Source organism: Hemicordylus capensis, chromosome 8 (genome assembly GCF_027244095.1).
Source record: "Hemicordylus capensis ecotype Gifberg chromosome 8, rHemCap1.1.pri, whole genome shotgun sequence".
Classification (NCBI taxonomy): Eukaryota; Metazoa; Chordata; class Lepidosauria; order Squamata; family Cordylidae; genus Hemicordylus; species Hemicordylus capensis.
Window position 1 is genome coordinate 26,877,025 of NC_069664.1, and position 14,203 is coordinate 26,891,227.

Consider the following 14,203-nt stretch of genomic DNA (forward strand, 5'->3'; position numbering starts at 1 on the left):
AGCTTCCAGCTATAGAGCGGTATATAAATGTAAGTGCTACTGCTATTGCTATAATTCAACTCATTTTCATTATGCATTGAAACATGGTTAATTTGGCTACACAAAACGATGCATCTTACACTTCACAGCCACCTACTGCCTAGCCCAATTTAGGCAGTTTTGACACCACAAGAATAAAAAATAGTAGCTCACCCAAATGTTTCTCCTGAACCATGATGGGACAAAGGAGTGTATTTTAAACCAGCAAAGCCTACAAAAATTGCATTTTGCAATCATCAGTTTTTCCAGTTCCGTTGGCATCTTTGGAAGGCAGCCTGGCCCAATGCTATAATTTGTTTCCGTAAAGTCAACAAAAATACACTCTATTAAGATAGAGACAAACTACTCCTTCAGACTACTCTGCAATATCCACAGCCAGTACAAGCCACAATTGCCAAGACCGCTGGCCCACAGGGGCACATTGCTCAAGTCAGACTTTCTTTTTTTAAAATGTTTACAATGCGAGTTTGCCCAGGTCAAGATAAGTGGAAACCAATTTAACTGGAAGCTGACCAACAGCATCTATACTTTAAAGTAAATTTTTTTAAAAAAGGAATGTATATAACTACCAATCAATACTAAGTCTCAGCACAATAGAGCTTAGGTGAGTGTCATCCCTTCCTTTTCAACAGTACAAAATGTACATGTTTTCCAGGAGACAAACAGTTGATGAGGGCAATGTTATTTCGCAAAGCCTTCAGTGAGGGAGATCAGATTGGCCTTTGCATCTGCAACATGAAACTGCGGGTTGGCTCTGCCACTAGGCAGATGTTGCATTTTTAACTCAGTAGGCTAATTAAAAGAACAAAGAAAAGAAAAACAATTTTATCTTTAAGTTTCACAAACGGAATTTAAAACAACAAGAGGTAAATGTCTTAGATCTGTGAACTCTGGTGCCCAGCAGAAGCTTTAGATGAAAGGAACAGAGGCTGATGGAATTCCAGATTCATAATCCAGTGTTTTGGGGGGTTGTAAATGAGCAATACAGGCATTACAGAACTGCAGGCATAGCTTTACTTCACTTTCCAATAGGTTATCCCATACCACATAAAACCCTAGCAAGAAACAAAATGTTTTATTTGTAATGAAAGCCAACACCCAGAATCCAGGCTTTCTAGGGAAAGAATTCCATAGATGTTCCATTCCATTCCAAGAATATTGATTTATCAAATTCGAATTTAAGTTGAATAAGACATTGCTGTTTTAAGGCAACTTTGTAACACCATACAGTACCAAGGGATTGCTGCCGATTCTAAGCCAAGTTACCCGTATTCATGCCAGGTCTGAACGAAAGAAAATCCTCAACATATTAGTTGAAAATCTGAGACCATCAACAACTAATGGGTGGTGAGATATTTCCAAAGTACCTCTGGCACCACAGGTTTTCCTAGGCCCAAACAAAAACTACCTCTTCGTTCCATGCTAAGCCACATACATTCCCCTCTGACCTTTAGAATGTACTCTGTGATAACATAGCTGACCTTTTCACATCTCATTAGTAGATATGCCTTGCAGTGGCCCACATACAGCAGCATTTATTCTGGTTCCGCATGTTAGAAGCATTGTGCTCACTCACCAGAGCTCAATGACATCTTATTGCTCTCAGCTGGAACATCCTTCTGTTCAGGTCACTGATATCAAGATAGTTTGTTTGTGCAAAGGTCTCTGCAGCTTCAGCCAGACCTAGGGCATCCTGCATTCTAAAACTGGGACAACTGCCCAGTGAATACAGACCTACTTCTTCGTACAAAAGGTCACAGGAATGGTTGTTGGTGCATGCTGGTATATCTGATCAGGGTTTCCTCAATGGCATCCTTAAGCGCTTTAGTCTTTGCTAGGGGACAAAATAGGCTTAGGAAAAAGACTACAGGAAGCGGGGATGGGGGGGGAGTAGCAAGGAAGGCATGAAGGTGGTACACATCAATGGACAAAGTCGGCTTTGAGGAATAATTTGCATCTGATAAAGATTCAATTCAATACAATAGTAAGGCTTCAAGGCAGATGAGGCTCTTAGCCATTTCTTTTATCTTCATGAAAAGACTCTCAGAATTCAACATTTGGGGTATGGCTTCGCCCTGTGGGTGAGAGAGAGGAGTAAACTCTGAAAAACATACCCCTATTTTGGTGTAAAAGCCGCACCATTGAAAAATGGCTGGGTTTTTAAAAAATCACATCAGAAACGCCGCCATTGGCGTAAAGGCCGCAGCTAAAGCATCTTCGAACAGGGAGAGAACAAGGGGCCAAAATGCCCCCACACAGAGTTCAAAGGGCACTCCATGGGGAATGGAAAGTGGGTGGGGGGCATGCAACCCCAGGGCCAGGAAGGCCCAACTGTGCTGCTGCCACTCCTCTTCAGCTGCAAGCACACACATACAATGACTACGGTTTCAGAATACTGATTGCCGTAAGGTTTAAGAGACCAGTTCAACAGTATTACCTCCAAAGGCAACTGTTGATACAGAATATCTGCAGTAAAAAGGGCTGTAGGCAATTTAATCCCTTGAGGATTTCCCTCTCAGTGATGGGAAAGTTAAACGCTGAGAGCCTGTAAGGCTCAATATGCCTTGAACTTTGCTAAACTCATAAAACAGAATATCTCCAAGAAAGATTATCCTAACAATGTAAGGTTCTAAGAGACATAATTCTCTTTTTGGATTCAGTAGATTAGGGAGGACTTTCATATGATTTTAATGGAGACACTGAGAGCCCCACGACTCTTTCTGTTATAAGACAACTTTCTTCATATGAAACTATTCACAAGACAAATACTATAATATTTATATACCGCTTTTCAACAAAAATGCCCAATCACCACGGTGCCACAGGCTTCTCCTCCCTATCTGCATGTGGAATTCCCACTGCCCAGTCACGATGATGCTTCTGCTCTTACAGGCTCCTCCTCCCTATCTGCATATGGAATCCCCACTGCCCAATCAGGTGCTTCTGCTCATGAAATCTCGCGAGAGCTGCCATGCACGGGATTAGCCACACGTATGCCTTCGAGAATTATATATAGATAGATAGAAGAAGATAAAGAAAAAAAATGGCTCCCTGTCCCCCAAAGAGCTCACAATCTAAAAAGAAACATAAGATAGACACCAGCAACAGCCACTGGAGTGCCAGTTGCTCTCCTCCTGCTTCTGATTCTCCTCCTAAAGAGAATCACCATTTTTAAAAAGGTGCCTCTTTGCTCAGTGAACATGGCTTATGTTCCACAAGGATAAAAAGGATGGAATGACGGGTTATACAAGGTGATGGTTCTGGAAATTCTACCACATAGAAACACGTGAATGGCAGAGACTCGCATTACAGACTGTAAGAAAAGGGGCTGCTACTGTCAGTACTGCATTTGCTTGGAGGAAAGCTGCAGTTGTGCATGTTTCAGAATAGGTGAGAATATGAAAAGTGACACAGAACTAATGCATCAGGCATTCATTTTTGCCTCATATTAGCTGTGCTTGTAGTGGATAAGTGAAATGTCATATCTTGTTATGCATAATTATTGGAACATAACTGAACACTTTGCTGGGGGAGCATGAAAAAAAGCTAATGGAATAAAGCTTGTACTGTATCTGAGAACTGCGTTAGATTTCATTCATTCCAATGTGAGGTAGACAGATGCAGCACACAAAGGTTACGTCTTAAAAGTTAATCTGCATATGCATATTTCAAATCAAGACATTTCCCAATAAGTAAATGCAGAAGAATAAGCAGCATTATATTAGAATTCTGGCAGTATGTTTTCGTCTGTGTCTCTATGGGGTAACAACATATACTGCTTCCAGAAGTGGAGTAATTGTGTATTATACTCTGCTGCTGGCTTTCCTTCACAGACGTTAGCCTAGAAGATATCCATATTGTTTGATAGTGTTCCTTTTATTCTATTTATTTTTAAATTTATATCCCACTCTTCCTCCAAGGAACCCAGAGCAGTTTGCATGGTTATAGTTATCATCACAACAACCCTGTGAGGTAGGTCTGGCTGAGACACAAATGACTGGCCCAGAGTCACTCAGCGAGTTTCATGGCTAAACGGAAATTTGAACTCAGTTCTCCCTAATCCTAGTCTACTCTAACCATTACACCACACTGTCTCTCTGTGTGGTAAACCTCTGGTGACTCATGCTTCTGAATCTCTATTTACATTTCATATATCTGATCGTATAGTTATTTGGCGTTCAGTTATCACACTACTACTACTATTACAGCCAAAGTGTGTCCAAGCAGCTAACACAAGCATATAATGTCAGTGGAATCAGACAGGTTGTTGTACCAATAGCTTGCCATGCAGAAAATACATCTGAAAGCATTAAATAGCACAAAGCAACAAGCCTTCTGCAAACAGAGTCCTTTTGTCATTCTCGAGAAACCTCTACCATCTACCATCTGTGTTGTGGAGGGGCAAGGTACCGACGATGGCTTACCAAACAATCTGTGATCAAACCTAGCAATATTTCAATAGCACACCAATTACAAAGACGGTGCCTCAGAGCTACCTTTAGGGAGTTGCCAGTTGCCAATTCGCCACAAGCAGGGACAAAGTAGCTTTTACTTCCAGGCACAGAGGCTAGAGTCAACAGATCACTTTGAGTGTGAATGAAGGGAAAACATCTATACTTTTAAAAGTTTGGGACCCATTCTTACCATATTTGTGCAGACAAGATCAAGTCAAGTATGGCCACCGTCCTGGATCAATGGGGCGCTGCTGACACAGAATACACCAATGGAAGTCCTCATATACAGGATTGGTATTACATAGAACTCTTCATTTCCCATCATCCTCTTCCCATCTGTATTTTTAGAGTTGACTTGATACAATATTAACAAGCTCTAAATGCAATATTTAGTAACACCAATATCAGCTAAATCCTCATCTTGTTGTGGAGCTTTGCAAGGCACTCAAGTACAGTTGCCAGCTAGGGACATGTGATTATTCGGGGGATCAAATGACTTTTTTGCATTAGGAGGAAGAGAGACTATTTTGGAGACCAAATAACATTATTATTATTATTATTATTTTGCATTTGTTGTGGTGCACAAAGATCTGGGGAGCAGCTGGAACATTTTGTTCTCTCAGAACACTCTGCTGTCATGAGCAGTTTCTCTTCCTCCATCTTTTTACTGACCATCCATCCAGTGGGGAAGCCAGAGGGGAGGTTCTGCTTCAGTGGCAGGTTGCAGAGCCACACAATACGGAAGTATGGATAGGTGGGCATCCTTCATGTGGTGGTGGCGGCGGCGGCGAAAACTTAGAAGTTAGCTAATTAATTTTACTCAATTAGCTGCTACCCCTGCTAACTGGGGGGAAACACACCTTTTAAACGGGTGAACCCTTTCTGTTTATCATGGGGAGAGCAACTGGCCCTATCCAACGCCAGGACAGCATTCCCTCAGTGGCTGATGCTGGTGTTATCTTGCATTGATTTTTAGACTGTGCGCCCTTTGGGAACAGGGGAGCATCTTATTATTCAGCTTTATTTGAAAACCACTGTGAAACCTTATGTTGTCAGTCAAGAGGTGAAGTTGCTGTCCTGGCTAGGGAGGACAGCAGTGGTCCCTCTATTTTTTTTCATCTCTGTGAGGAATGAGTTTTGTTCTGGGCGGCAGCATCAAAGCAGTGTGTGTGTGTGTGCGCACATGCATTCAGAGTGGGGCCTTCCTGATTCAACCTGAGCAGAATCTAAACTTAACTGAGCAGACATCGAAAAAACTTGTGAGCGCACGCACGTGCAGACAGCTTAGAAGGATCAGTGGAGAAGAGCCGGCTGGGTGATGCATCAGGGAAGAGGACAGAGGATAGTGTGTGTGGTAAACCTAAGCAGGTGAGGAGTTTATAGTTAAGAAGCCGGGGCCTAGAACTCAGCACTTAGACAGCAGACATACAGCTCATTTGGTTTATCAGCTTCACAGTTGGGAGCTGTATTTATTCTCAGATTATCCCATTTTTATCAAAACATGAAAAAAGATATTTTATCAACATATTATATATACACCAACAAACATATGCAAATTTTATGCAAAGCAGAGAGGGGGTTTTTTTTGTAAAAAGCACCCTCTATTTCCACTTTTTTGGTGATGGATATCGACTTTTTTCACATCTGGATGTAGCAGCCGTACATTCAGGTGAATCCTAGTTTTTTCTTCTGGGATACGTGCCAGCAACAGGGCAAGTCTTGGATATCCCTACCTCCAGATGTATCTGCTATAAGTACAAGCAATGTTCCTGTACTGGCAGATTCCTCGTGCAGATCTGAACAGAGGCTGTAATTACCAGCTGAATTACTCAGCCGTGTGCGATTACAATAAACAGGAGAGACTTGGATTTGTCTGTTGAGAGAGCACCTTGCCTGTCAGGCAACAGGAAAATTGAACTTTTCAGTGTTTGTAGGGTAAACATTCTGTGAACCATTAAAATTGGAAGACACAGCTTAGGCGGACTAGTTTTCAGCTTGCTTTTGGTTTTCAGGCTGTTAAAGTCTGTCATCTTTCACCAACAATACATACTGCTTGACATAAAATATAAAGGGGAAAATTAAGAGTCCTACAATGCCGTAATTATCTGAACTAAGACTCTCCCCAAATTTTAGCATGATTTCTCTGTTTATGCCTCAATAAGTTAGTCTCATGCACTTTTTTTCTTCGTCTACCCGAAAGAACTTGAATTATGATGGTTGTTCTGCAACGTTTGTAGATGAGATCATATTTCTGGCTTTTTTTCCTAACATAGAAAAATCACATACCCACCAAACACTGCCACTGCCAACACTAACGTAAAAACATATTTATACTCTCTGTGCTTGTATGGCAACTTCTGTGAAGGAGCCCAGGAAATAACAGGCAGTTCTCCACCTACGCAACTGCTGATAGTGATAAGAACAGCCCTGCTGCATCAGGCCCAAGGCCCATCTAGTCCAGCATCCTGCTTCACACAGTGGCCCACCAGATGCCACTGGAAGCCACAGGCAGGAGTTGAGGGTGTGCCCTCTCTCCTGCCATTACTCCCCTGCAAATGGTACTCAGAGGCATCCTGCCTTTGAGGCTGGAGGTGGCCTATAGCCCTCTAGCTAGTAGCCGATGATAGACCTCTCCTCCATGAAGTTATCTAAACTAAACCCCTCTTCAAGCCATCCAGGTTGTCAGCTGTCACCACATCTCATGGCAGAGAATTCCACAAGTTGATTATGCGTTGTGTGAAAAACTACTTCCGTTTGTTGGTCCTAAATTTCCTGGCAATCAGTTTCAAGGGATGACCCTTGGTTCTAGTGTCATCCATGTTTCAGCTGGTGTGAATTTATGCACAACGTCCAGCAGATCCTCTCCAGTTTGACTTGATTCTTATTCTTTTACAGATCAGATTCCAAGTGCCTCACATCACTGCGTGCAAAAGCAAAGACATTCACATTCATTTTATCTCTGAGTACGGGGAGTCTTTTAAAACCTCAAGCCCTAGCACATGTGATTCAAATTAGGCAGGGCCTCTGAAGCACTGTGTTTCCACTGATGGGCTTCGCTGACCTCTTTTGTTTTGAGTACAGCTAGCCGGTCCCTGTGGGAGCTGACAGCAGTAAAACATTTTTTATTCCAGACACTTCTGCCTCTAAACCAAATTCCTGAAGTCACAGAGGAGCCTAGGAGAGCAGGCTGCAGGCATCATGCATGCAAGGCCGGGTCTCGCTCATTCTGAACACTCGCAATCTCGGGAGAAGGTGACCTATAGCCTCTCTCCCATTGCTAGCCAAAGAATACAAAGAGCAGATGTCCCAATGTGTACATAGTCTGGGCATAATAGACTGATTATCCCACAGCATGTTCCAAGCAATCCCTAGCTTTTCCATCCTCAGAGAAAAATGTGTAAAAAGATACCATTGCCACAATGGTTTGAATTACAAACTTATTGAGGATAGCCAAATTGAAATTCATAAATAAAGAAGTCAAAAGGAACCATGTAAAACAACAGTTTTTAATAGATCATTTTTTCTTGGTGAAGAATGCAGGCCTATGAGATTCACAGAATCTTCTGTGTAACTTTATTTCTGATTTCATTTTACAATATGACAAAATCCATGCAATTCGGAAACTGTTCTTTGAATCGTTTGCATTGTGACAGACGTAGAAAGAAAGTGGTGTTGGATGATTCTGTAACTGGAGTCTTTTGTTGTTTTGTTTGCTGATTTATAGGGGAGGGTTGTTTCGATAACAGAGTAGTAGGTATTTCTATGCTACATAAAGTAGAGAGGGGGATGTTTTGTTATGCTGAAGGTTTAATTTACTTGTTGCTTCTTTGTCCTAATGTACATTTTATACAATCTTTCATCCTGAATGAAATTTTTTAAAAAAAGTTTTCATGCTCCAGACAAATCGAGAGGTTACTTCTTGATCCTTCATCATCATGATGCATTTCCACCCCATGCTGTAATATCTACACACACTCACCATGGTATGTTTCTGCACTCCTACTAATGGCCCTCACTGGCACAGAGCCAGAGTCTTGCAACATGACAGAGCGGCAGCACACAACGTTTTCAAGACATTACAACATAGGGTGGAAGGAAGCAACGACACCACTTGGTCAACAAAAGAGGGAGAGAATGAACATCTAGACCAGCACAGTGTTTTATAACTGCTACCCTCATACACACTAGGAAATCTTATGTAGATTTAACTAAAGATTGATTCAGCAACAATTCTATTTTCTCCTTTTCCTTTCTGACACCCCCACCCCATCCCCACTCGGGACATATATCCAAACAAACTGCAGAAGATTACTGTATAGAATACAATCCATAGCAACTAGCAACTAAACTAAAAAGAGGAAGCATTTCAAGGAAGAAGGCAGAACGTTCTGATACAATGGCCCACTTTATCCAGTGGTCCCTCTAATTTTTTTCATCTGTGCGGAATGAGTTTTGTTCTGGGTGGCAGTATCAAGGCAATGTGAATGCACCTGCATTCAGAATGGGGCATTCAGGATTCAACCTGAGTGGGATCTAAAATGAACTGAGTGGACATCCAAAAATTTGTGAGCGCACGCACATGCGCACACCTTAGAGGGAACAGACTTTATCCATATTTTACAAGAAATTAAACTATTCGTGTCCAGGAGAAGTAAAATAAAAACTGGTTTCTAAATTCTTTTTCTTCACCTACCTTTCACAAGGGTGCCAATTATTACTGGAGAGTCTAAGGATTAAAACACAGAAAATCAGTCCCTGGGTTCTGTCTGTCACACTCTAATGTGACAAAGAAACGAAATCTTGTGTGAGCCAGTGCCAATGAATGGTTACAGCAATGCAGATAAGGATTCACTTACATCTAGATAGCTATCATTAGCTCTATGAGACAGAGTAAAGGGGCTGAAATCTGGGGCACAATTGGAGAAAACCGTCCTGCACCACTACAGTTACTGCTTACAGAGATGTCCTGTTGGATAATTTTCCTCTGTCCCAGCTCGTCATGACAGGAGGCATTTCATTAGTTAAAAACTGAAGTTTCTGCCTTTTGGTTTCTGAATTTCTAAACAACAAAACCATTCCAGTACTTCAGGGTAAGAACATCACCTAGCTCAAAACCCTGTGACAACTGTCCTTTGGGTGAATTACGCCCTCTTGTGGTATCTCTCTTCAAAACACAAAACACTATTTTTTCAAAACACAAATATCCATACCATCAATTTCTATCTTCTCCATCTCTGTGCCATCCATGCAGACATTTCTGGCATTTTCACTGCCCAGTGCAAACAATGCTTTGATTTCAAGGGCCGCAATTCCCAAAAGGCAAGCCAGGGCTCAACAGCGGGGAATATGGAGGCTAGTGGCTGTGTTGCTTAGCTACCAGAAATGTAATAGGGCAATGCAAACTCACAGGCAGATTACTACCTCATACATGACAGAGATAATAGCTTTGTTTGAAAAACAAGCCGCGCATCCGTGTCCATGAGTGTGTATGAAAATGGTACACTTTGATACAAATTTCACTCTTTTGGGAGGTCGTTACTGCTGATTTGAGTGAACTTTTGAGAGCTTTCTTTTGAGAGTTCAGGGCAGCCATGTTTATCCTGAGAAGGTTGTATTTCACACTCTGCATAACTTAAGTACTTTTAGATAAAAAATGTAAACACTGCTTCGTCTGGTATTTAAAAACCCACCAATAATTCGAAGCAACAGTCTTCTTTCTCATGTCTCCAGAATAGTGGGGCTCTTAGCGTGGTGGACGAGCTGCCGTAGCAAGTCATGTGCACTTATGTCCAAACAAGCAAGCCCCACATCCATTCTGAGGTGGTACAATCCTGAGGGAAGAGAGGTGAGGCAGCCACCTCAGCTACAGCTGCAGGGAAGGCCGTAGGGGCAGACAAGGCCGGCCCTTGCCACCACAACTGCCACCCTGCCAGCCTCTGCTGCTGCGGCACACCGTTCAATTCCCCCACCTTGCCCTGTTGGGGGACACAACTTCATCCCACCCAGCCAGCAATGGGAGCTGGGAACACCCCTGCTGCTGCAGCCTGGCTTGGTAGCATAGTCTGAAGAAGGTGCTCATGTCACCACCACCACAGCCAGAGAATGCTGAGCGCCTGCCCACAGACGGTTCAGGGGGTGGTCATATTGTCCTTTGCCTCCAGAATGTCCTGGACTGCTCCTGAGAGCAAGAACTAAACCATACAAGGCATTTGGATGTTAACATCATGGGATCCGTGTGTCCCAAAATAGATACCTACCTGTTTTGTTAGGAAAACACAGAAGAGATTCAGAGCAGGCCAACATGGGCTAATCTGCCCTGCCCACATGACTGCAGGCGTCAAAAGCAGCCCCCGATGTGTTGCATAAGAATGTGCCCGCACAAATACTTAAAATTGTGCAATCACAAGTTGCATGATGCTACGTCCATTATTTCCCATGGCCGTCATGTGGCACAACTGTTATTTCACAACTTTAAGCATTAGCATGCTTGGACAACACCACAGGCATTGTTTAGAAGCCCAAAGCAGCACAGGCAATGCAGAACCACTTGCATTAGCCGGCATTGAATGTCAGCAACTATCTATAGTAGAGCTAAACACAAGACCAGCGAGTCTGCATTGCTAATTTCCCAACAGTCAACTTCTCAGTCAGCAGAAGACTTGTAAGTGCCCCGGTGATTAGAATGCATCCTCAAGAGCAGGTGAATGCAAGGAGGGAAATTTTATTGATTGATTAAGAATATTTCTGTGCCACCCCAAACTTGCATCTCTGGGTGGTTTACAATTAAAATCATTTAAAACATTAAATCAATTAACAATTAAAATCATTTAAAGCATTTAAAACCCAGTATTAAAAATTAAAACTATAAATCTAATTAAAAGCCTGGGTGAATAAATGTGTCTTCAGTGCCTTTTTAAAAGTTGCCAGAAATGAGGAGGCTCTTATTTCAACAGGGAGCACATGAAAGGCCCCTATGTGTGTCACTCTCATTATTATTCTTGTTGTCCCCAAACAGAAGGAATGTCAAATGATAGATAAAGCCTTTTGAGATACAAATGAAATGGATTAGCTCATGAATACACCAAACTTTCACAGTAAAATGGTTTTCATGAACTTGGGCTTAAAAAAAAAACAATTACTACTATTTTGCTTTCACTCTGGCCTCTCCACCTCTCTGGTACTTTAGAAAATAGCCAGTTAAAGCAAACAGTCATTGAGGAAGTCATCTCTTTACAAAAACACAAAGAAAGCAAGGCTTCCCTCCATATACTGGTTCTATTAACATTCCCTTCCTTCAGCCTAAATCTAACATACACATGAGTCCCTCTAGTGGTCCACACTGGAAGTATCAAGAATACATATTCAGGCCTGATTATTCTAGCACATATTTTCAATTAATAACATTGTTACTTGTATGCAGTCTTGTTTTGTTTTCCTTTGTTAAGCACAAAAACCCTCCACCTTTAATAGATTAAAAACTGTAAATAAAACTTTAACTGGCAAAGTTCCAAATTGTTTTGCACCTAACACAGAACAGGGTGGCTGACAAAATAAGCAGAGCTACCTCTGTCAGCACAACCCAGCAAAATCTGAGCAAGTTCCTTCCACACAGCCCATGTGATACAATTGAACCTCTTCCCTTGGACATGAGTTTCGGTCAAACGTGTGTGAAACTAACCCAAGAGTTCTCAGTAGTGTTAGGAAACCTACAACTAGGAGCATCATTGTGGGCATTCAAGATACTCAAAGAGCCCCAAAGACTAACTTCTATTTCTTGAGTAGAGACATACATGTTTGTTGCATTTAATCAACCACAACTTATCAAAACAATTATTATAAATACCTCCATGTCTGCCGTTCAACCAACCAAATTCATCATCATTTTATGCAGTTTTCTCAAGTTTCAAAAGGTAAAATTGAAGGACTTTTTACTGCTGCCATCTGTTTTCTGCATATGGTGACACTGATGTTTTCCGGTTTCAATGTAATCTCTCAAAGGAGCTATTTAGCAATCTGTAGGTTAGCAGCAAATCAAAACCAATTATCTACTAACTTAACTCAGCTGCAGCAGCTACAAACTAGCTGTTTTGGTAAAGCAAATGATTGCCCAGCTCTCCCTATTCTTGGGTGAGGCTGTAGTTGGGCCATGCCTACCAAACAACAGCTGATCTATGGTCCAAAGCCAATTCAATCAATCAGTTCCTTTATTACAGTCACTGACCAGCACAATGGTACAAAACCTCCAATATTCCAGGAAGACATACAGATATCATGAGCAAGCCAGTGTGATCCTGGGAACAGAGACCTGTGTATTCAATCCCGCCTTAGCAGTGACTTCACAACTTTGAGCAATACAAAATCTTGATTTGTAAACAGAAATAATAATATTTGCTTTAAATATTTAAATACTTCTCTGAGCAAAACCAAGCAGCTCATTTCATAACACACAAAGTCCAAACATCAATACACACACAAGGGGGGAAAGCATAAATTGATGGTCCCAAATATTAAAAATTTGCCCTCACCTTTCATATTCAACAGAATATGAAAATGCAAGGGCAGTTATTTATTGGAACATTTGGCTTGATCTCTCTCTTTCAGCATCCTGTTCCACTTGGATGTCACAAGCTCAGACAGAATTTAAGAGGGTGGCTGAAGCAAACGTTACTCTGCCCTGTCACCACCGACTGCACCTTCTGGATCCCCAAAGCCTGGATGTAGAATGGCTACTACAGTACTCCGAAGCCAGCCCACAACCGGTATGTCTGCCCCAAGCAGTTCAACATTCCGCAGAGGCCACCTACTATTATCTGAAATAGATTATAGGACTAAATAAATAGAACCAGTTTGCCTTGAACTATGCTAATATATGGAGTGTGTGTGGAACAATGTGTGGCCTATAGCATTATGAACCTCTTGTCAAATGCAGAATGATAAATGCCAGCCACACCTTTGGTCATGCTGAGGTTGCAGAAGTAATTAACAGTAATTATTCAGTCCATAAGTGACTCAACACTATACATTTTAAAGACATAAGGCATTTATTGGCACATTGCATGAGGCATGTGCAACAGCCACACAGTATTTTAAAAGAAATCCTAGGGAAGAACGGAAGTTTCGAATTTAGGCATGAAAGATTGATGCTGAAAATATTCTTTGTTAATTATTAAAGGGTAGCTTATATATCTGTACTAAACAGAGACTAATTGCTCCTTGAAAAGATATAACTTTCATTCTATATCTCCTGAAAAGATGTAGGCATAAATAAAGTCTGTCGTCATACAGAATTTATAAACAGTGCCATTCCGAAGAGTTGTGGGCAGAACTGAAATATGAGATTGTTCCTAACAGCAGTGTAGCTGTACATAAAAATCTGCATCATTTCCAAAACAGGTTTGCTATAGATTAATTGAAGGAAACTATTTTTTTCCTTTTCTCCAGAATGGTTTTTGGAAACTCAAGCAGGATATCACAATGGTTACATTTCAGAACACAAAACAGCTCCTGAGTTTGCAGCTGGAGAGTCACAATAGAAACATTATAAATGTTACAGATCTAAGTTTCTGACAAGAATATAACACATACTGCTTGTCAAATTATTTTATTTCAGAAAAGGTTGGTATTTAACCCATAGCTAGAAGAACCAACAGTGAAAGGTAGAAATAAAATAGCTGATGATTTCCACCTTCAGTCAAAGAATGTAATGCAAG

The 14,203-nt window shown here is 41.4% G+C and overlaps 2 protein-coding genes across 8 annotated transcripts in view; one reads left to right on the plus strand and one right to left on the minus strand.

Moving 5' to 3' along the window:
- Window positions 1-12,465, minus strand: part of GRAMD1B (GRAM domain containing 1B) — a 245,211-nt gene extending 232,746 nt beyond the window's left edge. For 4 of the 6 annotated variants that reach the window (XM_053269623.1, XM_053269626.1, XM_053269625.1 and 1 more), the window contains exon 1: window positions 12,337-12,465. The gene's annotated coding sequence lies outside the window, so the exon portion shown is untranslated. The remainder of the gene's footprint in view (window positions 1-12,336) is intronic. The other 2 variants (XM_053269629.1, XM_053269624.1) reach the window with 2 other exon arrangements.
- The window catches only part of CLMP (CXADR like membrane protein), a 49,350-nt gene that overhangs the window by 22,258 nt on the left and 12,889 nt on the right, over window positions 1-14,203 (plus strand). For both annotated transcript variants that reach the window (XM_053269637.1, XM_053269636.1), the window contains exon 2: window positions 13,095-13,252. In XM_053269637.1, coding sequence (XP_053125612.1) covers window positions 13,095-13,252 — 158 coding nt within the window. The remainder of the gene's footprint in view (window positions 1-13,094; window positions 13,253-14,203) is intronic.